This window comes from Artemia franciscana, unplaced genomic scaffold (assembly GCF_032884065.1).
Source record: "Artemia franciscana unplaced genomic scaffold, ASM3288406v1 Scaffold_1884, whole genome shotgun sequence".
Classification (NCBI taxonomy): Eukaryota; Metazoa; Arthropoda; class Branchiopoda; order Anostraca; family Artemiidae; genus Artemia; species Artemia franciscana.
The window spans coordinates 61608-89051 of NW_027062998.1; the positions used below are offsets into that span (position 1 = coordinate 61608).

General features: G+C 34.4%; 1 protein-coding gene across 1 annotated transcript; it reads right to left on the reverse strand.

Moving 5' to 3' along the window:
• Positions 1-4104: 4104 nt before the first annotated feature.
• On the reverse strand, positions 4105-23192 carry LOC136042738 (uncharacterized). The gene is made up of 7 exons (XM_065727705.1): positions 22844-23192; positions 21979-22127; positions 20345-20490; positions 18651-18870; positions 16659-16817; positions 12702-13013; positions 4105-4563 (listed from the first exon to the last, which is right to left on the reverse strand). The coding sequence occupies exons 1-7, from the start codon at positions 23190-23192 to the stop codon at positions 4552-4554; spliced, it is 1347 nt and encodes a 448-aa protein (XP_065583777.1). The 3' UTR covers positions 4105-4551.
• Between the last annotated feature and the right edge of the window lie 4252 nt (positions 23193-27444).

A 27444-nucleotide genomic window follows, 5' to 3' on the forward strand; every position in this document is an offset into this window, starting at 1 on the left:
GACGGGAACAGCATGGGAAGCTGTCGGCGGGATCTCACTGTGCAATAACGAAAGGATCATTTACTTTTACCTACCTGATGATCCTAACGGATATTACGGAATAACGGTAGGATCATCAGGTAGGTAAAAGTAAATGGTTTTATCACCACTTTTATCGCTTCCACAGCGCTGGTCATCTCTCCAAGTCAAAGCAATCTAAAAAGTAAAAAGAAAAACAATGGCGCTAAGAAAACGTGCTTGGCCTACCCACCTTTTCCATGTGGCAAAAGATATAAAGGATTTCTTAGTGCTTCAATTGCCAAGGTTTTGGCCACATGGCTTCAAATTGTCGCAGAGGCAGAAGATGCCTACTGTGTAGTGGACAACACACCCATAATGAATGTCCCAAATCCAAAACAATAAAGCAAGATAAAACTCTCAAGTGCCCAAACTGCAGTGGTAACCATGCTGCTAATGCTAAGGAATGCCCAGTATTCATGGAGAAGAAAGCAATTGTGACTTATTCTTTCACCAATAATGTCCCCATGAGGACTGCTGCTGAGGCCTTGAAGAAGGGACTTCCAACACAGACCAAATATGTCCCTATGGCCCAAAAAGACTCCTTCCCTGCTTTGACACCTAATCACCATCCAGTTGAGGACCTAAACAAGAAGTATATGTCCATGTTTGAAGGAGTGGCAAGAAAGTGGAACAAAACTTGAATTGGCTCTCACTACGTTTGTTACTAAAGAGAACCCGTCCATCAGCAATATGGACACCCCGCCAGAGATATTGAAACAACACGCACGATTCGTAAGGTGTTCAACTTATGGCGTGCTGACACCTTCCCTCCCCCCATGGCAAAATTGAATGGAAATTTGGCCAAAAAGAATGGAACTACAATTAGTGTTACAAGGATTGTAGACAGGCAGATACACAAAAGAAATGTCTCAGCCGAAAGCACAGAACAATTTTAAAGAATTAACTTATTCATCTTCTGGATTGAAAGTATAAAACTTTATAGAAGAACGTCTCTTAAAGCACAAGAATATTTTAAAAGGGTTTCACTGTTTGCTTCACACTTATCCACAGAATAGTGAAGAAAGTAAAGAGATGAAAGAGCCATTTTTGAAGTTGATCGAAATTTATGAAGAAGATTTGGAAAACGACACCTTAAACGTTTGATGGCGGAAAGAAAAATTTGGCAAAAATTTCTCTAACGGAACAAGGCACACCATGTCAATGCAACTGATTTTCTAAATATTTGTGGCAAAGCAATCTCTCCGAACATCCATATCTTACTTAATATTTTAATCACTATACCTGTATCGACCAGCACACCAGAGCGCTCCTTTTACACTTCGGAGAATCAAGACATACCTAAGAAACGTGACGTCTGAAAGTAGGATAAATGGCTTTGCCAATCTCAATGTCCACAGGGAAATTCTAGTTGACACAGACAGTGTATATATCCATACTGACGAAGACTCAATTTTGTTTTGTAAGACAGCTAATATAGGAAGATTGTGTCAGAATAAAACGTAAAATCGTATTTAATCTGCTGGGTTTTATCAATCATTCTTATAGTCCCTACTCGAAACTTGCATCCAAAGAGCTAAAATAAACTTTAAGTAATGCCTTAAATTACCGGTTTTTCTGAGGATTTTTGAAGTTTTTTGTTGATTAGCCCACACTAGACATCACCACCCTTACTTACAGCAACTTACGTTCATTCTAAGCTTGCTTTCATTCACTCTTTTCATTTTTCTTCATTTTATGTTTCCTTCTCTTATGGATTTCTGCTTGATTTATCAAAATTATTTTGCTCAAACTAAGAGTTTATGCAAAATCTTTTGGATTTTACTTTTTGGTTCTCGTTTGGTTTGAACTTTTTGCTTTTTATGCAAAACTTCCTGTTTTCAATAATATAATTCAAAAGAGGCCATTAACCATTTTTATTTAAAGGGCAGGTAATAATCTTGTCAACAGAAAAAAAAATCGGCTTATGTAATTTAAAATGCATTATGGTGCAAATATTAAATATTAGTGGAGAACACTTTCTTTTTGATTTTTTCAACTTTTATCATGACCACATTTTTGGACAAGCAGGGCTTTACCGTATGCAAGGTGCAATACATTAAAACAGACTGGACTAATTGACAGTGTTTTCAGATCGACGCTGTTTTGAGGTAAAGAATTCTCTACACTTTTTTACTGATACTGACAAATGTCCTTAGAAATGGAGACAGAAAAGTGATCTATTGCCAAGAGGGTCAGTTTCCAGAAATCAAAGACAGAGAGAACACACAAAAAAATCAGTTAGTCAGTCAAAGATCGTGCAACACCCTGGTTTCATCTTTGGAGGTAAAGCTATAAAGAAAATTGATTAATCCCATCTCCTCAAAAATATATTTTCACCATCCATTCACGCGGTAGATATTCTCGAATGGGTTTGTTCCTTCTGGTCAAGAAAGCATGGTGAAATTATACCTTCTCTGGACACAATGCCATCCATCTCAATTATACCTCTGCAAATTTTACACAAAGCTTGTTCCCAAAAATGAATGCCCGTGTTCTGCAGAGCTCATAGAAAGCTGTTTATACTCCTCCAAAAGATTAATAATACGGCTTCTAGAGATATAACAGGGTGTCAATGGATATTCTTCTGAGTACCCACTATTCTTACTAGCTATATACTAGTATCACCGTTACGGTAGGTAAAGAAACACCTCACAAGGGATAGTCAATTCCTATGTTTAGAAAGCCTGATTGCACTAAAGTCATTACTAAAAAAATACTACTGTTGCCAACAATCTATGAAAAGGGGTTGAGCCTTATATCTCGAACCGACCAAAAAATTGTTATAAAGGGTATTTTCAATTACAACAGCAGAAAGAACTTGTTTCCCAAAGAGCAAGCTTATGAAAAATGCTGTTGCACTTATGCTATAAATAATTAACGCTTAATGCTATAACCTCTTTTGTTCTAGAGTTACTTTCGATTTACAATCAACTCAAAATCTATTATAACCAAATTTTCATGAGTTTTAGAGACCGAAAGCGTTAAGTACAGGTCTCCCCCACAGTCAAAAGTATAGCGTCTTTTAAACAATCGACGGTTTAAAAGGCGTTTTATATATTTTTTTTGCTAATCTTCAATATTTTGTAAAATGTCATACAATATATGCCATATTTCCACGACCTTACTGCATAGTTCTTTTGAAGGACGATAAAAATTCTCCTTCAATAATTTTATTAGGTTCTTAAAAGTTTCTTCTAGGCTTCTCATACAAGCCTAGATGCTCATGAAACCGCCCAAAGGTTTTTTGGGGTTAGGATGCACATCCATAGACCAGAAGCTATCGTCAACGCAAAAGTACTATATACACTGTTATTAGATTTAAAAATTCAATGCATGAAAACGGTGCATTTTCGCGAAAGAAAACACACAATTTTAGAGATCAGAGCGGGCATAAGTCGACCTCTAAGTTAACAATCTTAAACCAAACACACTAAATTGAATGAAGAAATCCAGCACAAACAGAAACGGAAAAGGCCATTAATATGAGTTGTGGAACCCTCATTTAACTCCCCAAAACAATTAGTAGCATTGCCTCTTCAATGAATAAGCAATATATTTTCAATTGAAATTATTCTTTACCCGATGGTCAATATATTTGAAAGAATGAATTATTTTAGTCATTTTATGATTATTATTACTTCGCCATTAGTAAGCATATAGATGCAGTAAACCCTGGCATTGGGGTTTTTGGACAAGCAAGATCCCCTTTCCTACTTTTATCAAGTTCACTCTATATATAAAAAAGTCCTAGCTACATTTTTTAAGTTTAGCATTAATCCGCAAATATAAAATGGCGGGCCCAAAATAGGTCTGTCGAAACTGTTTTTGAAACATAACCACAATATCACTTTTCCTTCATGGCATCCCCTTCTTAAAACGGGATGCTTAAAGTTGAAAGTATACAATAGTTGTTCGTGTATAGTAAGTGCTCTTCATAAACTGTTTTGATAAACATAGTTATGTATTTATTTTAATTTTCTCTATCTTGCACTCCGTCCCTATGAACTATCCTTAGCTCTAAGAACAACAAGCAGTTTGCAAGAATACAAAGAAACAATATTTTATTGATTAAATTTATATTAAAACATAAAATAAAAAAATGTTGTTGTATGTTGAGTCAGGAAGAGGTTCTTTGGCAGGAGCAGCGGCCACATAATTGCACAGCTTCAATGAGCAGTAAATTCGTTAGGTGAAGGATGAGCAAAAAATTGAAGCAAAATTGATTAAAAATTTTTTGAGGGTTCTATTTTTTTAGTAAAATATAAAAAGGGGAGCAAAAAAAAAATATACGCAAATTTTACTGAGATTCTGTTTAACTTGAGGTTTAGAACCCTTGTTTTTTTTTTTTTTTATTTAAACTTTAAAATTATAAGGAACCAGTTCTGCTGCACTGTCTTTTTATGTAAATATAAGCGTCTATACACAAAAAGACGAATGCAACAGAGAACAGGCTTATACAGAGAAATTTACTTTCCGAAATTTACTGCCCAGCTACTTCATTATCTAGAAAAGAAAAGAAAAGTCAATCATTTGCAGACATTAGACAATATGTTTTTCCGAACTAAAAAATGTATAAAAGGATAAATTTTGAAGACTGGCTAAATACATTACAAGAGCGAAAACCTCGAGATGGTTGCAATGTCTGGTCAAGACCTTTTTTCTTCACATATAATTATGCTTGCTATTAACAAATCCTTTTAGACTTTCCTGGAACATTTTGTGATATAGGAAAAGCACAGATACAAATGTGTTCCTAAAAACTGAATTAGTCAATAAAAGATAAATTCTGAATGTGAAAATGAGCACTACCTAAGGAGGGGCGGGGGTAGCATGGATTAGTTTTTGGCGGAAAAGAAATTTTCTGGGCGAAAACTTACATGGGTAGATGAGGTGTGATTTAAAAAATTTACATTTTCTAAGAGCCCCACGGAGATAAAAACCATCGAAAAAGTGATGAAGAACTAATATATTATACAATATATATATATATATATATATATATATATATATATATATATATATATATATATATATATATATATATATATATATATATATATATATATATATATATATGAAGCTAAGTGTATTTTGCTTATTATCAATTCTGGCACCCCTTTTATTGAAATCCTTGGAAATCAAATTTAGTGAGGTCTTCGGGGATGTTGAGAAGGGTGATGAACTGTATGAGAGTCAGGAAGGTGTACTACGTGTAACAAGGTCGTAAGAAAGACGCATTTGCACTATCAAGAACGGCTCAGGAGCGACTAGGGCCCAGCGGCCACGGGGCAACTGTTTTGAGACTAGCATTGCTAACTGATTGTGCACGCAACTGTTGTGTGACCATGGCCTTGAGGAAGTGAGGTCCAACCCACGAGGCAAACTAGATGTTACTGGTTTCCAATCAGTCTAAAACCGGTTCCGAATGAGACCCCAGTCATGGTCACAGTTGCGTTGCAGTGCTGTCCCAGACATTTTCGGGAGCTACCGCGTTGATATTGTCCAATTACTTTGGCTCTCAACATGTCAGACCAGGAATTAAACATGAAAGTAGACTAAAAGTAGACTAATATCATGATTGTCAAAATGGCTAGTATACAATAACTGAGCAGCTAGGGGTTTTAAGTTTAAACTTTAAGGAGAAGGTAAAGAAGAAAATCGAACTGAATCATAAGAATATATGTGTATCCAGGTAGTCAAAAGAGCACATCTGCAATATCTTAGTAATTTCTATGGGTATTAACTTGAAACCTTCAATCATTGGTGAGGATGGTGTCGAAAAAAGTCAAATTATACTATATACACCTAAGTAGTCGAAGGGGCGCGTCTGCAAAATATCAAGAGCGGCTAAGAGTATTTAGTAGACGCTTTCAGAGGATGCTGGGGGAGGATTCTAAACTAAATCGAAAGATACTATGTGCATCCATTTCGTCAAAATGATGAACCTATAATATAACAAGAATCGCATAAAGTTGATATAATATAACAAGAATTGCTTAAAGTATAAAGCTGAAACCTTCGGTGCATGTTGAGATAAATCCCGAACAAATTGTCAAAAGACAGTATCCGCAACATGCCACGAACAGCTTTTGATATCAAGTTTAACTTTCAAGGAATGATCAGAGAGCAAATTGAATTCAACGATAAAATACTACCTGCATTCAGGTTGAAAAAAGGGCATATCAAAAATATCTCAGCAACTTCTTAGGGTATTAAGGCGACTTTCAGATAATTGTACAGATGGTACTGATCAAAATCAAAACGCACTATGTGCATCAAGATTGCCAAAAAGACATATTGACAGTATCTCAGGAAGTTCCATGGACCACAGTAGAAACTTTCAGGGAATAAACAAACATTGTACAACAAAGTCAAAAGCAACTGCGAACATAAAGGTAAAAAAAGGGCGCATTTATAATATTTCAGGAACAACTAACAGTATTAAGTAAAAATTTCGAGTGAATATCGAGAGGTATATTGAACTAATTTAGGAGACATTAAGTGCATTATGAATGTCAATATGGCATATATGCAATAACTCGGGAACATTTAAGAGTATTAAGTGGGAACTTTCACCGAAAGTTGAGAGAAATGTTAAACTAAATAAAAAAACACCCTGTCTTGAGGGAATGCCGATGGGGATATTGAACTAAATCGGTGAACTGTATGCATCCAGGGTGTCAAAATGGTTCATCTGCAATACGACAGGAACGGCTAAGATATTTGAAACTTTCTGTAAATATTGAAGGTGATGTTGAGCTAAATCAAATGACACTATCTCCATCCCGGATATCAGAATGAGACGTCTTCAATAGTTCATATACAGTTAATGGTATAGATTAACGCCTTAAGCAACCTAGCTGAAACTGTGAGGGAATATTGGACGGAAAGGACAAGTAGATACTAAATTTTGATTTGTTGACCGAAGGGAGCTCATCAGCGACAAAGAATGTTTAAAAAAAAAATGGTTGTATTGATTCTTAGTTTGAAAGTGTGTGTTATTAGTGTGTTATATTCTTAGTGTGGTCTTTTTTTAATCTCATTAAAATTTCAGGCCGTGAAGACACCTCAATAAAAGTTTCAGAACCAAGGGAATCGCAACTGGAAACAAATCTTGTAAGGGATTCTTCATCTCCTTTTCTTTCTTTTTTTTGCAACAAATTGGAACTATATTAGCTAATATACTAGCTCAAAATGCATAAATATAAACAAACAAGCTATTAAAGCAAAATATAACACACACAGAAAAATTCCTACAACGAAGTGTTTGATCATTATTCGTCTATATCAAAGGTTGTAACAGTAGATACGACGGAACAGCTTCCCCCCAAAAAAATTCCCAAAATTGTTCACATTTTTTAAAATACTAGTAGCCGTACCCAACCATTTGTAGTTCTATAATATAGCTATTTTTAGAATTCCTAGCAAAATTTTGTCCAGAATATGAAGAGCGCCCCAACATCTTTTTGCCTTTATTCATCAATAAAATAAATATCAACAAATATCAAGAAATTAATTCTTTTAACTTAAAAAACAGAAGCTGTTTCAACAAAAGAAGTTTTTTAAAATAAGTACAGAACTAATTTAAACCAAAGGGGAGCAGAAGTAGTGAAAAAAAGTCATGCTTAAAACGTAAATAAATCATTATAAATAAACTAATGAAACCCTCTGACAGACCGTATTTCAAACTGTAGGTGGTGCAAATATCGTAGGTAAATACCACTTTGTAGGGCTGTAATGAGAGAAAGGTAGATATAGCTGGGGCACAATATGCGGATAAAGGATGACAGATTACCGAAAAATGTCCTTTTCAGTCAACTGTCTAGGGCTAAACAGAAAACAGACTGTCCGCAGTTGAGGTGGGAGGATGTCATAAAGAAAGATTTAAAGGGAATAGAAACTTCCTGGGAGGGTGTAAAGAGGGAGGCACTGAATAAATTGGGATAGAGGAGCGTGCGTAGCTGTGTTGGACTCCAGTGGCTTGGTGCTACGGTGAGTTCTTCATAGTAGAAGCAGTAAAGAGAGTGGAGGGGTTTCCCCCCTCCAACTCCAGCCAATGTCATCAGATCCGGTCGGGATTCAAAATAAGAGCTCTGAGACACAATATCATTCCAAACATCAAATTTCATTAAGATCCAATCACCCACTCATAAGTTAAAAATACTTCATTTTTTCTGTTTTTTGCGAATTAACTGGCCCCCCACTCCCCCCAGATGGCCAAATCGGGAAAACGACTATTTCCAATTTAATCTGGTCCGGTCCCTGATACGCTTGCCAAATTTCATCGTCCTAGCTTACCTGGAAGTGCCTAAAGTAGCAAAACCGGGACCGACAGACCGAAAGAATTGGCGATTGCTATATGTCACTTGGTTAATACTAAGTGCCATAAAAATCTGTAGTAAAGACGGTGGTCTTGAAATGTCTAGTTTGGCAGACATCCATTAATTAAAGCCAGAGCATTAGTTAAGGGTGAAAAATCAGAATTGGTATCATGAATCGCTTTTGTTTCAAAATTTCTTTTTCTTGGTTTGCCACATTACTATATATACTTCACTGGCTATGCATGCATCATAGAATAAAAAAGATAGCATTCATTTATTAATTTTTATTCTTTTTGGAGGATGGGGATTAGTGGACTTTGAGGCTCCTGTCTGAGGAAATGGAGCAGAATATTTTTTTTCTCCAGCTCGACAAAAGATCATAACGCGCAGTTGCTTTTTTATGCTTGTCGTCCGATAGACCCTGTTGCAAGTTAAAGGGTAGGATTCCTGTTTAATTCGTTTTATGATTGAAAAAACATATATTCTGAACAAACCCTTTTTTCATAATAAAACCTTCTCGTCACTCAAATAGGAAAATTTAAATTAAGAATTCATTTCATTATAAAAGCTTAGGCAGCAAACCAAAAGATTAAAAACCCTCTTTGCCACATAAATAGTTCAAAACAGCTATTAGCAAAAACCCGTGAACGCTGATTTAGCTAGATATATTTATTTAAATTTGCAAAAGACTTACTTAGAGCTACAGCATATATTGAAAATATTATTAGCCCCTTCATCAGTGTTTCAATAAATAAGAAAATTCAGAAAAACACCTTCAGATTTTGTTTTTGAAATGAAGTCTCTTCACAAAGTGCAATGAATTTAAAAGAGAACGTTGCTTGCAAATTTCTTGGCATTGATTTCAGGTGTTAATAATAGGTCATACGCTAGATCAATTACCCATCTCTTCTAAAAAGGTCTCATCATTTAACTCCAAAATCTCTGGAAAAAGGTTAGAGCTTTTTTTTAACAAGTGTTCCGTAATTAATTCATATTTTTAGCAAGGGACTAAGAACTTTTCCTTTTTTTTACACCAAAGGTTGGATAAAATAGTCGTATTACCATACCTAAGATATTAGAGAGTCAAAACACTATGTAATTTGCACCTGCAGAAGGATCTTAACCCCTTACGAAAAATTAAGCGATAAAAACCGGTTTTAATTTCAATAAAGCAGTGAACAAAAAAATACTTTAATTTAAAAAATTCCAAATATTTCGGCCCACACCAGGGAACACTTTACAAAAAAAAAGCAAAAAAATTAAGATAAAAATAAGTTGCTTTAAAAAAAAACACACACAAAACAAAGACGAGTGTGTGTTTAGTTGTGTGTTTTTTTTGTTATTTTTAAAAATAACTATTTTTTCTTTTACTTAATTCCCTCCCCCCTTTTTTCCGTTAGAAAAGCTAGCGGACGTGGGGCCGAAATTTTTCGATTTTTTTTTATAGTTAAAGTGTTGTTTTAATTTTATTTTTGTTCACTGCTTTCGTAAAATTAAAACCCGTTTTCCCAGCTTAATTTTTTGTAAATGGAAAAGCAGAGTGGTCTAGGATAATTATTTATATCTTAACCCTTGAATTCAGAGGTTCTTCCATCAATTTTTTTTTTGTTTTTTTTTGTGATTTGAAATAAGTAAAACAATGCATTTGTCATGGATTTTGTATTTACGTCTTAGCGTCCCATTTAAAAAACTACTATTTATCATTTTTCCTAAAAAATGATAAATAATGTAAAAATAAATAAATGGTGGGGAAGGAGGCCTAGTTGCCCTGCAATTTTTCGGTTACATAAAAAGGCAACTATAAATTTTAATTTTTAACGAATGTTTTTATTAGTAAAAAATATACGGAACTTAAGAATTAACTTACGTAACAAACTTTTATATTCTTAAATTTGTATTATGTATATGAGGGGGTTTGTACCCTCGTTAATACCTCGCTCTTTACACTAAATCGTAAGTTTTGTCCCAATTCTTTAAGAATGACCCCTGAATCAGAAAGGCCGTAGAATAAATAGTTGAAATTACTAAAAATACTATCGCATAAAGAGCGAGGTATTTATCTCCTCTTAAATACATCGCTCTTTATGCTAAAGTATTTTTAGAACCCCTCATATGCGTAATAATCTCTGTTTGTTTTAAGTTTCAATGCTACTTCTTACTTTCAATTGGAAAAAACGTTTCCATGTTTATTTTTTCATGGTTTTTTTTTATAGTAATTTTAGAGAATCCTGTGCCTTTTCATTGTTTTTCTGTTCCCCCATGACATATTTCTCCAAGGAAAGATCCTCCCTGAACGTTTTTGAATTAATGCACGTTTGATTTTGGCTCTCCACGCATAAATTATTAAAATGAAATTTGCATATTAATTCCTTTTTTGGCTAAATGGCTTTCTCTTAGTTTTGTTCACACGATTTTGAGAAATAAGGGATGGGGAAGGAGGCCTAGTTGCCATGCAATTTTTTTCGGTTACATAAAAAGGCAACTATAAATTTTAATTTTTAACGAATTTTTTATTAGTAAAAAATATACGTAACTTAAGAATTGACTTACGTGACAAACTTTTATATTTGAAGATTTATAGTTTTTCTTTGAAGATGCAGTTGTCTTTGGGAATCAACAGGTTGTAAGTGTTTGAATTTGTGGACGGAAAAGGCTTCAAATTTAATTAATTAATTTTGCTTATTTATTTTCACAATTCAGCGTGGCAACACTGGCAAAAATGTGGCACAACGTTAAAAACTTCATATTTGAAAACAACCAAAGATAAATCCTAGAAAATCGTGGTTTTCTAGTATGAATGGACTAAAGGGCAGAAAATATGTTTATTTTGTTGTCCTTGGTATATCATGGTGAATAAAAGCTCCCTATTTGTGTACTACCAAAATGGCACAAACGCTGAACTTGTTTAGATAAGCATTTATAAAAGTTTTTCCTTTTTTCAAAAAAATTTTTAGGATAATTTCAGGGAACTTCGTTATTAATCAGTCTTTCTCAAAAGATGTTAATTTTCAAAATACGTTTTGTTTCTTCTTTGTTTCAAAATCTGTTGAGTTTCTACATCTTGGTAGTAGGAATTTTTAAGTAGAAATGATCATACGAGAAGGAGGAGGAGGAAATAAGGCGAGGAATGGTCTGCTTCGGATGAAAGTAAAACCGGCATTATTAAACTCTACTGAAACTGCCAAAATTGTAAAGGTTAATACTCATTAGCATTAGGGATTGCAAATTAGCCAGCCACCACAATAAACAGATGGTTTAACATGCTACTATTTCACTTTCAACGTCTTACTGGTGTTTTTAACATCAGTCTGATAAACTACCGTCGGTCATTGGATTTGGAAACAAAGCAGTATTTTAAAAATAATGTTAAAAAGCGCGTAAAAAATGAGCTTTAAGCATTGTCTTTGATTTTTTTTTTCGTGCACATTTGACATCAAATCGGGTATCCAATTTTTGGTAACCATTTTGGCGGAAGTTAACTCTCTTAGAAAAAAACAACAACATTTTCTCATCGGAACAACGTTCAAATTCTAATTTCACAATCTTCCTTTTAAGATGTCTTCTGACTTTTGTCAGTTTGTCCCTCTAAAGCAATGAGCAAAATTAAAAATTGCTTTCGTGTGAAACAATTGACCAAAACTTAGAGGAAAAAGAAAGTTTAATCCAATGGTGTAAGTAAGTTACTTGATGGCACTACTTGATGTGATGTAAGTTACTTGATGTGTATTTGTAGACTCACTTATTCTAGATTTTATATCTGGTTTGTCATCTGAAACCAAAAGTATCGATATCTTGTATTTGACTTGCTGAATCAATTCAATATTTTCTTTCAAGATACATCGTTTTACTTGCTCCTTATAGTTCGAATTGAATGAAGCTGGTGACAAAAAATCTTTGATACTAGTGGGACAATCTTCAGTATTAAATGAACAAATCACAATACAAAATAACATATATTTAACTCCTTTTATAACTCCATATATAAATAACATATATTTAACTCCTTTTATAACTCCATATATAACTCCTTTTCTTTTATTAACCACAGATCAACCTAAATCTATTAATAAACAAAGTTTATTTCATGCTAATATCCCCTTCAACCATGCAAACTTCACATCTGCAGGGAATATTCCCTTTACAACAAGTTTGTATGTAGAGTTACTACAAAGAACGGGTTGACTATCAAACAACAGCAACACAACAGACACCCGTTTCTACAGACACAGATTTAACAACTAGAGGATAATCTTTTGAATCAAGGACTGAAACAGTTGCCAAACATCCAGTACCAATATGAACCTTTAGATGACAACTTACTAGTAACATTGACTGCTCTACTTGAAACTTTCGACCAAGACAACCATAATGTCTCATTGAAGGCCAATCAGAGCTACCGCAACTGAGAATGTTCGTGTTTATTCTGATTGTGACATGGTTAACTACGGATTTGGTCACTCTAAATGTCTTTTTGCTTAAATCCCAACTAGGGGGGATGATATTTGATTCCTTGAAAAGAAAGAAGTCAAATTTTTCCTTATCCGAGAGCAATTCAGAACGAGCAGGGCCATCGAGAAATTCTTCAATATCCATTTGTAGAAAATGAACATAAGGTATGAGGCTTCGTGCCTCCTGCAATTAAACAGCCGAAATAGAAAACAAGGTATAAGTCTTCGTAATTCTTAAAAACACTTAGTTGAAATAGAGCATAAAATATGTTCTAAAACATTTATGTGTATGCGTTTTTAAACATATAGAAATATAACATAAAAACTGAACATTTGGTATAAACCTTCATCCTTCCTGCAATTAAACAGTTGAGTTGAATTAGCTTCATTTACGGTACGATAACATTTTTTTCACCATAATAGGAATGGCAGTAACACAAGAATTTTTAAATGTCTTATTCTTTTATTTTCACGATCAATCACGATCGATCCATCTCAACTGTTCTATGGACATTTTATTGGTTTTCTTTATTTTGGGCAATGATAAGGGGCAAACCCTCTTTCAAAAGCATGGTTGCTGTAGCGTGAATAAGGAAGCAGTTTTTACTTTTTTAGATTCTTCTTTTGCTACTAAAATCCCCTTTGGAATTGATTTTTGGATTTATATTAGAGGAGAATTTATTCATGCATTCAATTTCAGAATCGTTCCATGCGCGTAATTCTAAAAGAAATCATAGCTTTATATGCATGTACACATGTGTAAATGAATGCCATCTTTTATGCTGCACCAAAAATTTGTATCAATTGGGGTATTGTTATCCTGAAACACACTTTATATGGCTCAAGATTTATGTGCCGTTTGCAAGTTTTCAATGTTTTTTTCTACAGTCCTTTGGTTTTAATGGCCCAACGTAAGACGACAATCTTGCCATCGCTAGACGGATGAAATTCAGCCTTACCCATATACTGAATTTCATTTTGGAATTCACTTTCAGATTTTATTTTAATTCTTCACTGAAAACTAGGTTGAAAATGCGTCAGATGCATGCAAAATTACGAAAGTTTTCCTATTTTATGTTTAGGTAATTTACCCAAAAAAATGTAAATAATGACATAATTCTGCTTTGGTAAACAGATTAATCTGATAATAATGAATTCAATGATCAAAGTCCGTTAAAAGAGACAATAGGTAGGTAGAATAAAGGGGGGGGGGGTAAGATATACAAATATATATGAATATCTTGTCCTGTTGGCGTGGGCTACAGCTGTAAGCTTATCGGAAAACCACATGCTTTTCAGGGAACATAAATCTTAAGCCAAATAACAGTCTAATGTCAGAATAAACGATAATATGGAATTTTCTAACACTTTAGGTTATTTTAAGTTATGTTTTTTATATTGCCAGTACTTCACAATTACTCATAAGTATCCAAAAGCCACCAAATAACTCAGAATCACCAACAACTAATGCAATTTTAAAAATTAAAATGCACATAAGTCACAATGCATATAGAAATTCCGTCTAGCGGGTGACTAGCTTTAAACTATTTTTTTTTTTTTTTTTAGGATAAAAAAAAGTGGAATCACTTCATGCAAAGACTCAACCCATCTAACAAATACTATCCTCAGTTAATTTACAGTAGCTTTTGTATTCGAGAGGAGTGTCTAAAAATACCGCTACAAGAAATATAAAACATATCTTAATAGTTACATTCAAAAATATCAATATATAATTTACAATTTTTTCATTCAATTGCAAAAAATAGTGCGTTTTATATACATTAATGAAGAAAAAGATAGGATAAGTATATGAAGCTTCGCTCGGTTCCTGGTACTGATACTGATGCTTTACTGATTCTTCATGTACGGACAGTAGGGTCATCCCAAACACTGGTCAAAGTGGAAATTGATGTCGTTGTACTTTGCCTCACGTTAATTTTTCCTCGAAGTCGGCTACATAGTTTTTTTTTTTCTGAAAACTGGCATTTCAGAATTTCTGGCCACAAAAACGATCTAATAGGTCACAACTTGAAGGAAAAATTCGTATGTTTCCAAGGGTGGTTGTATCGAGCCTAACCTCACGCCTTGACATCAACAAGAAGTTCGCATTATCTGCAGTTAGAAGACAAGTGACAATGAGAATCAATATATATACAAGCCAGCCGCATGGACCGCTGGGGTCTCGTCATTTATATCTTTAAACGAAAAGTCGTGTATGTATTTATGTAAATTTTACGGCATTTTTTTTACATATTGGCACCCTGGTCTATTCTGACCTAAAAAACGATCTCAATAGGTCACGAATTTGACAGCAAACAGCAAAAATCACACTGAATTGCAAACAAAAGTTGCACAGTGAAACTTGTGGGTAGAAGACAAAGCAAAATCAAAATGGAATGAAAAAACGTGTCAGTTTAGCGCGCGTGAGCTCTTAGAAGACAAAGCAAAATTACAATGGAATGAAGGGGCGTGTTAATTTAGAGTATGTGAGTTTGTGATTAATAAATAGGAAGCAGGAATTAATTTTTAGTATCTTTGACACCTGCAAAATTACACAAGATGAAAAATGACTGAACAGCTAAAGAAAAACGCAATGAACAAGAAACAAGAGCAGATCACATTGAATTGTCAACGAAAATGTGACATAAACAAAAAATAACACGATAATTATGCTATTGCGTGACTAATATATTTCAGAAAATTACAATTGAATAAGGAGCGTGTTTATATATACGACGTCATATGAAATTACACCAGATTTTGAATGAATCCGAACGGCTGAAGTAGACGGTGTGGAAAAAAGTCAGAAGTAGTGATTCGCAAAATTAAAGCGCAAGCGAGATCAGCGGCTAGAAGATATGTGGCAACCAGCACCACAACGAATGCATTGAATCGTAAATGATATCTGCGGTTAGAAGAGAAGTAACAGTGAAAATCACAACGAGTCCCAGAAAAAAACAAATCCTATGAAATGGATGATTTTTTGATGCATTAACAGGAAGGAGGAATTGAATTTACGTCATAATTTCTTAACTCAATCGAAATTGCTAATTTGACATTCCGTGACTTTTAACTAAAACATAACGAATATAAATACTACCTTTAAACGAGCAACTGTGTATTTATTTAGACATGTATAATGTTTCTCTGAAGATGATTTTGAATGAATCCGAACATCTAATGCAAAAGGCATAAAAGTTTCTGATGAAATGATGCACGAAATGAAGTGCAAATGAGATATACGATTAGAAGACATGCGACAACAAGTATCACTACGAATCTCAAATGGAAATACTGTACAACAAAATCTGCGAAAAAGAGAAATGCGACAGGGATGACCACATTGGATCGTAAATGAAGTCGGCGGTTAGAAGAGAAACAACAGTGAGAATCACAACGAGTCCGAGAAAAAAACAAATATTTAAAATTGGATGATTCTTGATGCATTAACAGAAAGTAGAAATTGAATTCTCGCCAAAATTTCTTAGATCATGCTAACAAACAATTAAGGATTCAAATATACACAAAACCCGTTTAAATTTGAAGATATCAACCAGTATATAATCAAGAAGCATTAAATTTTACTTTGTAGGATATTAAATTTTTAGTATTGGTAAGCTCTAATTTACATTGCACATTTTCGATTGAGGTACTATAACAAGTCTCAAATATCATTCTATTTTTTTAGTCTACTTTTATTTCCTCCCAATTGGCTAATTGAAAAGAAGGGTTTATTTAAAACACTATGAGGAGAAGCAGAAAACAGAGAGGGACAAGGAGATTAGAAAAAAAGAGAGAGTGAGGGAGAGAGAATAACAGAAGCACTTACATCGTAACCGTGTTGGGTTTTATACCTTTCAATAAAATCAAATAACTGGCTTTCTTTATCCAAAGAGAAATTCGTGTCCGAAATTAGCATAGTCAGTGTTTCCACTGAGCACTGCAGCGCTTTTTCACTCAATGCTTCTGAAGAACCATTTAGAAACACCTAAAAAGGGAAAAGAAAAACAATGAAGGTTGATATAGCACGAAAAACAGTATTGACGGTGAAAAGTTGTGTAATATTGAAGTCCAACTGTTATGATTTTAGGCGAATTTCAGCATAAAAAGAATTATATTTTAATTATCTACATATTTACCATCAACTAGAAGCAGTAAAATAGATAAGATAATAGAAAAAAAAACAATATTATCCAAACAGGAAAAATAAAAGCAGACTCATTTGAACTAAATAAAAGGGCTGACTCAAGGAGAGTTTCGAAGCTTTAAAAACAAACCCTATTTCAACATTAAAATATTAGCACACTTCAAGCGCTCCCAGTAGCTATTGTTCTGCCTTTGCATAGTTTTCAAATATGCAAAATCGGCAAATAAGGATAAAGTTTTTCTCGCTGCTACATCAAGTCTGAGCTAATGAGCAGACAGAGCAGCATTTGCAGCCCTGTATTACATTACTTAAGTCGTTAACACAGAGAGAAAAAAGTGATGAGCCAAGCCCTGTGGTACCCCATACTGTATCTCCGGGAAATTTGATGTGCACTCAGACAAAGGGATAATAGGATAGAAATCACGGTTGTGCTGTAAAACGGAAGTCTAAAAATTATTGCATGAAAACCTAGTTAAAAATTCTACACTAATTATCTTACAAAATTCTGCGAAACTTGTATGATATGTGGACGACCTATCTGCATTTGAGGTTTACCGACGAAACATTAAAAGCTCAATTATGACATTAATTGACGATGTCACACAGGAGGCTTCTTTGTCGAAGATGAAAGTTAACGCTAATAATTCGTCAGTTATGACAGTTAATTTGTTTAAATCATCCCCCCTCTTTCACAAACACCATTCCTCCCAAAATCTTTATCAGATGCATTAAATTAGTTGGGATGACAATTACTGCTGACTTGAAGTGGGACGTCCATGTTCAAAACATCCTCAAAAAGGCTTCTCCTTCGGTTTCCCTTCTAATACTTTTCATAAAATTTTCTTGCAGCCCCTAAGGACCTTCTCCGACTTTATTGTTCTTTATTCGGTCAATACTCGAGTGTGCTTATCCAGTATGGCACTTTGATCTTTCTTCAGAGTATATTTATATGATTCAAAATACCCAAAAACGAGTACTTAGAATCATAAATGGTGAAGGGAAGATTCCGTCATTATCTACTAGGTAAGTTCGAGCTCACCACGTTGGCCGAGAGAAGATACCTCCTATGTGTTCGTTTTGGTACCAAGACCCTGTGTGTTCCCCGATTACGTTCTGTCATCCCCAAACCCTACCTTCCCGCCCGCAACAACCATCCCTTATAAACTCCCCAAAAGTCCCCAAAGTGACTCCATCCCCGCCAACTATGCTGTGATAGAAATTTTAAAATAAATTCTATTCTATAAAAAGTGAAGTTAAGTTAACCCTAATAAAATATACCTAAGTATGATAAAAATATAATACTCTAGAGATAAATTTGGGGTATATATTTGCACATTAAGAGGGAGGGGGCAAAGTACAGTGGGTCTGCAGGCAAAATATGTTAGCTACAATTATTCTGATATTATGAAGTAAGAATTGTTTTCTGACTTCACACTGTCCAAATACTCCCCCCCCCCCCCAATGTGTCAATATATGGTCTAAATTATATTCACTTCTTTTTGTCTTTTCTCACGCTAAGTTGAAAGAAACTAGCAAAAAAACTGGTTTACTGTGAGTCAATGCATGAATAACTTGAGAGGTAGGGGGGGTATATCATACAAGTACCAATTAATCTACTATCCTAGTAGGGTAATCTAACTGGAATAGGTCTAGGAAGTAGAAAAAATATCTTACTCTCGTAGCATATTTGGCTAAGTAGGGCTTGCACAGAAGGTCAGACGCAAGCTCGCACATTAACGCAGCATTTTCAGGCGAAGTGTGTGAGTAGAACAGTGCCAATACTCCAGTTTCTAAATTTGGACAAATATATTTATCCGCCAAAGCAAACAGACCCAAAGAAGATTCTGCATTTAGTGATAAAGCACGTGAAAAAACACATTCTGACTGCAGAACACTGAAACAAAAGAAAGAAAAATGAGCAATTTGTTACTTAGATGGCACTTGGGTGTTTATTTATTAACGATTTTCAAGACTAAAAAATTGACAAAAATATTAAAAAATGTGATAGAAAAATTGGAAAAAGAATGGAAGAAGTGATGATAAAGGTCCCCCCCCCCTGCAAAATATATTAACTATGATTATTCTGCATATTATGAAGTAAGAATTGTTTTTTTAACATGCTTCCTTATGTAGAAAACCAACCCTGCATTTATACCGAAGAAATGATTAGAGAGCATTGAACTGACCAATGATTGTCAAAAGACAACTCGTATTTTTTCAAACATTTCAATTTTATGTTGTTGTTTTTTTAGTTTATCTAATGGCTGCAAACCGATTAGCCACTCATTAAAAAAAAGACGAAAAAGTTCTATGAGATTTCATAGAAAGAAGAAATGATAAGAGAGCATTAAACTGATCAATGATTGTCAAAAGACAACTCGTTATGTTTTTCAATTATTTCATTTTTTCAATCTAATGACTGACGTGTCTCAACTTGTTTCGCGAATATTTCTCATAAATGAAACTAAAAATTATACTTAACCAATGCTAACATTACATCAACTATCTCGTATAGAAACAAAGATGGGTAAACGTTAAAAATTCCCTGATAAAAAAATTAAATAATACAAAACACAAAATATCACCCTAAGAAGAGTCAATGCCTCTATTCAGCCATCTGAAATTCAGTTTAATCAGTTTAGAGAAAACACAAATTGTTTCAAAAGTTGCTACTTCATGCATAAAAATTCTTTTAGGCATCAATTTTCTACACTTATGAACAAAATGCAATGAAGCAAAAATAGTGCCAGTGTAAGTGTGCTTATAAGACTAAATTGATCATGGAAAATACATTTACTCTAATAAATTTTTGTTATTTATTGTCAACTTTAATAGTCGCCACAATTTTTTTTCTTAGCTGATGGATGGGACATAAAAAGACACAATTTCGCTTAACATAGACCTACAGGGTATACTAACAGCAGTATGTATTATTTCCAGCAAAGCGTAACACTTGTGCGTTTAGGCGGGATAGGAGTCCAGACTTTATTTTTGACGTTTTCTTTCATTTTTGTTTAGTATATTTAATAATCGTTTTAACTTCAATTTTTCTGTTAACTTCCATTTATTCAGTGAAAACAGTCTTGTTAATTCTAAGTTTGAGCCTAAAACAAAAAGATTTAATGGAGTCCCAGTTGTATCTTTATTTCTGTCCGTTTTAGGTTCTGATGTTGCTTTTTAATTTTCTCTGAAACAGTCTATTTAAAATAATAACTATATAATGAGTGAACAAATACTTTTGAATACTCAGAACAACAATGAAACTGGCTATATACTAGGCCAAACAGATTTCGACGCCAAGATTTCAATTATATTTATGACCAAATAATTAAAATATTAATCAAATGTAAATTGTTCAGTACACTTACTCGATAAATAGGGAGAAAACCTCAAAACTCGTTTCTTCGACTACTTCAAGGTCAGAAATGACACCATTCTCGAATAATCTCCACTTAAGTGCAGCTGCCAGTACAGCACTTTCACTGCAAACCTTATTAGGATTTAAGACCAGAATCTGAAAGATCAGCACAAATTGGTATTTACGTATTTGGCAAAATCTTCACATAAACGTTTCAAAACTCAGAAAAAAGTTTAGCCAAAGAAATTTCTAAAACCACAACTTGTTATAATAACATTATAGCAAACGCCAAGTTGTTAAGTATGTAAATTCATGGACTATTGCGCCCAATAAGGCTCCTAGTTTACTTGAAGTCAGCCCACAGGAGCCTATTAATAATCCTCAATTTTAATTTATTATAGAAACATAAATAATTAATAGTAGTTGGTACATTACGATTTGTATACTTGCAATCGACAGTAAGGGTCCCTTTGGGTAAAAGAAGACCACATAAGAACTGGTCTCATTTCTCAATGGCCAGGGTGACATAGCCATCAATAATAAAGCTTTTTTAGCTCTTGCAGGCAAAGTTTTAGTGTTTTAGGTTTAGTTGGATTTTTTTTTTTTGCTTTTTGATTCATGTCGATTTCTCTTTTGTTTTAAGATTGACAATTTTTCTTCTACATCTCCGCTTAATTTGTTTTTCGTATATAACTTCGAAGACCACACTGCCTTTCCATGACAAAAGTAAAACAGTTCAAAATAGGGATGATACCTTTTTATTGACAGTGAATAGATATAAAATTATTTAACTGGATATTTCGAACACATATACAGTGTTCATCATCAGCAGTAAAACTAAAAGACTTGAATAAAAATAAACAAAATTTGTACCTAATAAACTAATTACATATAGTAATTAGTTTTCAACTAATTACTATATTTTTATAGTAATTATATATTACTATATATATAGTATATATATAGTAATTATTACTATATATATTACTATATATATAGTAATTACTCTTATTTTTTTCAATGCAACAGCCGAGGCAAATCTCTTTGACCTTTTCGGTTCCGGTTCATTAGAATTATCTGACATATTACGTGGACAGAGGTCATAGCTCTTAGGTGAGGTGATATTTACTTTATTTGACCTCAGTAAATTATCATAAATTGAGTTCAATCCAAATTCACCTGTATCTCTGTTTATGGAATTATTCTTGAATATAATTTTTTAATTTCGATTGTTTCCCTGAAAGTTTGCTTTAAACCTTGGTCCCTAGAAATCAAAGTAATACTTTGGATAGTTTTTTAAATTCTGGAAAGGATCGGACTTCCGTAGAGCAACAAAGTGGGGTTTATAAAATCCCATGCACTTGTGGAAGCTCTTATGTGGGACGTACTAACCAGAATATAAAAACGAGATTGCTACAACATCATAATTCTATTTCATCGTCTTTAAAGCAAAATACCAAACCTGAAGATTTCACGTCGGCCCTCTCGGAGCATATCTTTAATTTTCCGAATCATTTTATTTTGTTTGAAAATGTTTCTTTGATGTGCTTTGAAATGTTTCAAAGCCTATCTTGGACCCTCATGTTTAAAGTCAATGGTCTTGAACTCTGTTTCTGAGTTTGAGGTAGCTCGTATCGTAAATACTCTTAAAAAATCATCGTCTTCAGGGCCAGAAGGAATTCCTACAAGGGTTATCCGTGCCACTCTACCAGCTATTCTGTCACCAATGTCTAAGGCTGTCAATCTGTCTTTCGAGATAGGATTTTTCCCTGAAACTCTCAAAGGAGCTAATGCTAATGACAAATAATTTATTGCAGAATATCAGAATAAATAATTGTAATATATAAAACTATAAATAAAAATGAGCAGTGAAATATTGTTGGAATGATTTCCTGTATCGCTGTGTTGCTCCGGGGTAGTATGGCTGTAGCTTGTTGCGGTGCCGGGTGTCGTGCTTGTTTTGTGTAATATTCGGTGGTAGGATATCGCGATGTTTCTGTGATGAGAGAAGGCCATGTCCAAAGCCCATTAGAAGTTCGTGCCTCCTTGTTTCAAGCGTTGTTAGACCTGACAGAACAAGACATTCTTCATAAGGTAACAGTGTATCCCCCAAAATCACTCGCAATGCAAGCTTTTGTATTCCTTCAAGTTTGTTAGTTTGATCTTTTGTGAGACCAGCGTGCCAGACTGGGCAGGCATATTCTAGAATTGGTTTCATGTGAGTTTTGTAGTAATAAGCATTGCATCTTTGCTTAGATTAAACCGGCGTAATTTTGCCAAAGACCTTAGTAGAGGGATAATGTGGGAAATTAAATGATTTAAATGGTCGTCCCATGTCAATCTATCGTTAAAAATGACACCCAGAATTCTCATTTTCTAAACAACTTGTATACCCACTTCAGGTAACTCTGGTACCCTATGCTTTAAAATTTAAATCCTTATTATTTCTGATTTCGTTCTATTTATGGTGAATTTTTTTGCCGAAAAAATCTCGCTCTAGTCTCGTTACCATTTCCTGTAGGTCTAGGACTTCGTTCTGCAGTACTATCATTGTTAAGTCGTCTGCGAACTTTGTGCCACGTAGCTATCATGTTGCAAAGTAACAAGAATAGGGTTGGGTCTAGCTTAGTTCCCTGAGGTATAACCCATGTTAGGGTCGTTGTATTTGACAGTTCGTTTCTGTATTTGGTCTTCCGTTTTCGTTCAGATAGGAAACTTTCAACAATCTTGATTAAAAAAGGGTAAAAACCTTCCATGCATTTTAATATTTCCTCAAGGCTAGAGGTATCAAAAGTCTTACTGACATCTGCTTGTAGAAGTTCAACAAATACCTCACTAGTTTCAAGGTGGGCTACCATTGTTTCAAAATTTTTTACAATGTAGTGGCTTGTACTACACCCCTGTTGGAAGCCGTATTGTCGGGGCTCTATTATTTCGCTGAGTCCTTGTATTAGCCATTTGTTTAAGAACGTTTCATAAACTTTTGATAATGGTGGAGTTAGAGAAATTGGTCGCAGAGGTTAGATCTGCAAATTTCTGAGGACCACTAATTTACATCAATTACAGTGAAATGTATTCCCTTTTTCGTCCTTATGTGGAAAGTCGTGGAGCGTTGAGGGCTTGTTAATTCTCGAATTGTCTTATGAAACGTATGGGAGTCTGAGTTAATTATTTTGGATAGCTTTTCACCCTAGACCTTTTCTGCTTTCTTACATTCGTTCATTCGTTCAACGATATTCCTCATTTTCTTCCAGTGCTCTCGGTTTCCTGACTTGTGCAATCTGTTGTGCTTTCTGATAAGTTTCTTGATCTCCGGTGTGACCCATGGTTTGTCAGCAGAAGATCGTTTTACAAGTTTCTCTGGAAAAAAAAAATGGTAGGCATTGGTCATTTCAGAGTTGAAAAGTTCTATCATCTGATTGATATCAGATAGTCTATACAGATGAGCCCAGTTTTTGCCAATGCACCATCTAGAAAACCCTCTTTTTCCTTCTGCTGTGAGAGGCCGACATATAATAGTCTCTTTCATAGCTGTTGGCTTTGTATCCTTAGGTTTCCACAGTATCGAAAAATGGGTACTCTTGCCTAGGCTAGGCCCTGATTCAGGGGGATGGTAAAACTCTCCCACATCTGTGAAAATCAGATCGATAGTTAATTTCTCCGTAGTAGGTACTCGTACCACCTGTTTGAGATCAAGAGACTGACTGATCCAGCGCCTGTCGAGATCGTTGAAATCGCCTAGTAGCACTATGCCACTATTCGTATTAGTTTGTCGGATTTGGTCGATGTATATATGGAGGTGATTTATAAGGGCTTTAAGGTAGTCAGCACGTGGCGGAAAGTACAGGATTCCAAAAATAAGTGATGAAAAAGCTCGTGGCATTTTTGGGGCTTAACTTTTACCCAGAGAAGCTCATGGATATGCATGTGTTCATTTAATTTCAAGATATTGTGTTCAACGTCTTCTTTTATGTAGACACCAACTCCACCGCCGTGTGTAGTAATATTGCCATCTTTATCAGTACGGTTTCTTGTGTAAAGCACATAACCAGGAATGCTAGCAGTCGTGGGATTACAGACCACGTCTCTGTGATGCAGCATACTTCGACCTCTTGGATTTTTAGGCGAACACTAAGTTCAGTGATTTTATTGCAGAGTGATTGAGCATTAACAAGCATTATAGTTGGAAGGTCGAATCTTGGGGTTTTTAACTGCTAGGATATGAGGTATATATTTTGTGACTTTTAATTTGAGGAGTTAATGCTATGGTCCTTTGTTGCTATTGTTGTTTCTGGTCTTTGGCAACTTGCTCATGCATGGCATTTTCAACTATTTTGAGATTCCTTCTTTGTACTTGAGTTTGTAGCTGGAGTCATGCAAGATCAGGCCCTATGTAAATCTAACAGCGGGTCTGGGGATCTGTAGAATTTTGCAAATTTCTGGCGTTTTTCAGAATGCCATTTCGTTTTGCCTAAGTTGAAGCGTCATCTCGGAGCTTTACTTGGTTTGCCATTTTCTCTTGTTCTTCCTAGTCACTTTAAAAAATCTCTTCAAAATCTCCGGTTTTTATTTCTGACCATACAGTTAAACTAGTTCAGTTCAGACCAAACCTACGTTGGTCTGAAAATAGACCTACGTTGCCCGGGCAACGTGAAGTGGTGCGGCAACCTTTGTCCGGCTTCGCCGACTAAAGTGTTGCGAGAGCAACACTTTGGTTTTGTTTCTTCGCTATCGATCAGTTATCATATGATCAAAGGCTATTCCTCAGCGTTGAAAAAACAACAACAAAATAGTATCGAAAGAAGGGACTAAATTGACTTTGCAGCCAGTTGAACTTTATCCTTTTCATTCATAGACATCATAACAGATGAAAACTTGGAACAATATCTTATATACTCTAGTAGGTATTATAAAGCTATCCCTAACTTTTCAGGATCAAAATACCATGGATGACATTCTATTAATTATTACGAAACTATCGCATTGTTTTACATTATCGATTGTGCTGACAATGATGATGTTGTCAGCCTATTGAAGCTTGTAAAACGGTATGTTTAAACAAGAACGCAATCAGTTATCATATGACCAATGGCTATTCCTCAGCATTGAAAAAACAACAGCTACAAAATAATATCGAAAGAAGGGACTAAATTGACTTTGCAGCCAGTTGAACTTTATCCTTTTAAATCGTAGACATCGTGACGGATGAAAGCTTGGAACAGTTTACGCTAAAGTTTGACTCTTTCTCTTAACTCTACTTTTTAAAACAGTAAAAAACTTTAGCGTAAAGAGCGGGGCGTTGATGAGGAAGCAGCCCTTTCATATACGAAGTAATTTCTGTTCGTTTTAAGTTTTAATGTTGCTCCTTACTTCCCGTTAAAAAAAACTTGTTTTTTTTATTTAATTTCTGAACGTTTTTGAATCAATGCATGTTTTGATTTTGGCTCTCCGCAGATGAATAATTAAAACGAAATTTGCATATTTATTTTTTTGGCTAATTGGCTTTCTCGTAGTTTTGATCGAGTGATTTTGAGGAAAAAAAAGGAGCAGGGGAGGAGACCTAGTTGCCCTCCGATTTTTTGGTTACTTAAAAAGGCAAGTAATGTTTTTATTACGTATATGAAGGGATTCATCCCCTCGTCAGTACCTTGCTCTTTACACTAAAGCTTAAATCTTGTCCCAATTTCTTAAGAATGACCCCTGAATCATAAAAGCCGTAGAATAAATAGTTGAGATTACTAAAAATGTTTTAACGTTAAGTTTTAATGCTTCTCCTTACTTTCAGTTGAAAAAACTTTTTCATATTTATTTTTTCATTGTTTTTTTTTTAAATAATGCTAAAAATCCTGCTCTCCCTTCATGAAACTTTTCTTCCCCCATGAAAAATTCCTCCAAGGAAAGTTCCCCCAACATATCCCTCTCTTCTCAATCCCCCCCCTCAACCTAACAATCCCCCAGAAAACGTCTGTACTCTTCCAAATAACCATTACTATATGTAAGCACTGGTCAAAGTTTGTAACTTGTGGCCCCTCCCACGGGGACTGTAGGGGAGTAAGTCGTCCCCCAAAAACATAGTTATAAGGTTTTTTGACTACGCTGAATAAAATGAATATTTCAGAATTTTGATCCGGTGACTTTGGGAAAATAATTAGCGTGGGAGGGGGTCTAGGTGCCCTCCAATTTTTTTGGTCACTTAAAAAGGGCACTAAACTTTTCATTTCCGTTAGAATGAGCCCTCTCGCAAGATTCTCGGACCACTGGGTCGATACGATCACCCCTGGGAAAAACAACAACAACAAAACAAACAAATAAACACGCATCCGTGATCTGCCTTCTGGCAAAAAATACAAAATTCTACATTTTTGTAGATAGGAGCTTGAAACTTCTGCAATAGGGTTCTCTGATACGCTGAATCTGATGGTGTCATTTTCGTTAAGATTCTATGACTAAATAAATAAAAATAAAAATGGATTGTCAGTTTAATATAAATATTCTAATATTTATTCTTTAAATTCTTAAACACTTCTTTGTTTATTAAAGTCAAAAAAGTGAAAATTTTTAAATGTATTTTCTTTTCAGTAAAGTGTAGTATTATGTTCTGGTCATGAAAAGACATGGAGTCGTCAGCCCTATTCAGGTTTATTTTTGCTTGTGTTGAATTTGACCCGGTTATTTATAGTAATTTCTCTTCGTTTGTTTTTTTATGGTGATTTGTGGTAATTTTACGATTGGAATAGTCTTCAACAGAGTTGGAGCTAAGGTATCTAAAAAGTAAAAAATAAAATAATGGCGCAATGTAAACGTGCTTGGCCTACCCACCTTTTCCACGTGGAAAAGAAATATATAATAAAAAATATATAAATAAAAAATATACCTTATATATATTTTACGTATTTTTATTATATTATATTTATTACTTTATTATATATATTATTACATTAAAAAAATAACCCTTATTATATACGAAAATAAGGGTGATAAATACTTTATTAATTGCATATTTATCAAAATACTATTATTAATTAAGTACTTGACTCAAAAGGATTTCTTTTTTTGCTTCTCTAAAGAAAGGGATATATACTTTTACATACTTTTTAAATTATATACTTA

Excerpts from the sequence above, each read along its gene's own strand:
- LOC136042738 (XM_065727705.1), bottom strand. The coding sequence starts at position 23,192 with ATGGTAGCCCACCTTGAAACTAGTGAGGTATTTGTTGAACTTCTACAA. Across the intron at positions 22,128-22,843 it reads TCCTAGACCTACAGGAAATG|CATTAGCTCCTTTGAGAGTT; the intron begins GTAACGAGACTA and ends ATTTGTCATTAG. Across the intron at positions 20,491-21,978 it reads AAGACGATGATTTTTTAAGA|ATTCTGGTCTTAAATCCTAA; the intron begins GTATTTACGATA and ends CTGATCTTTCAG.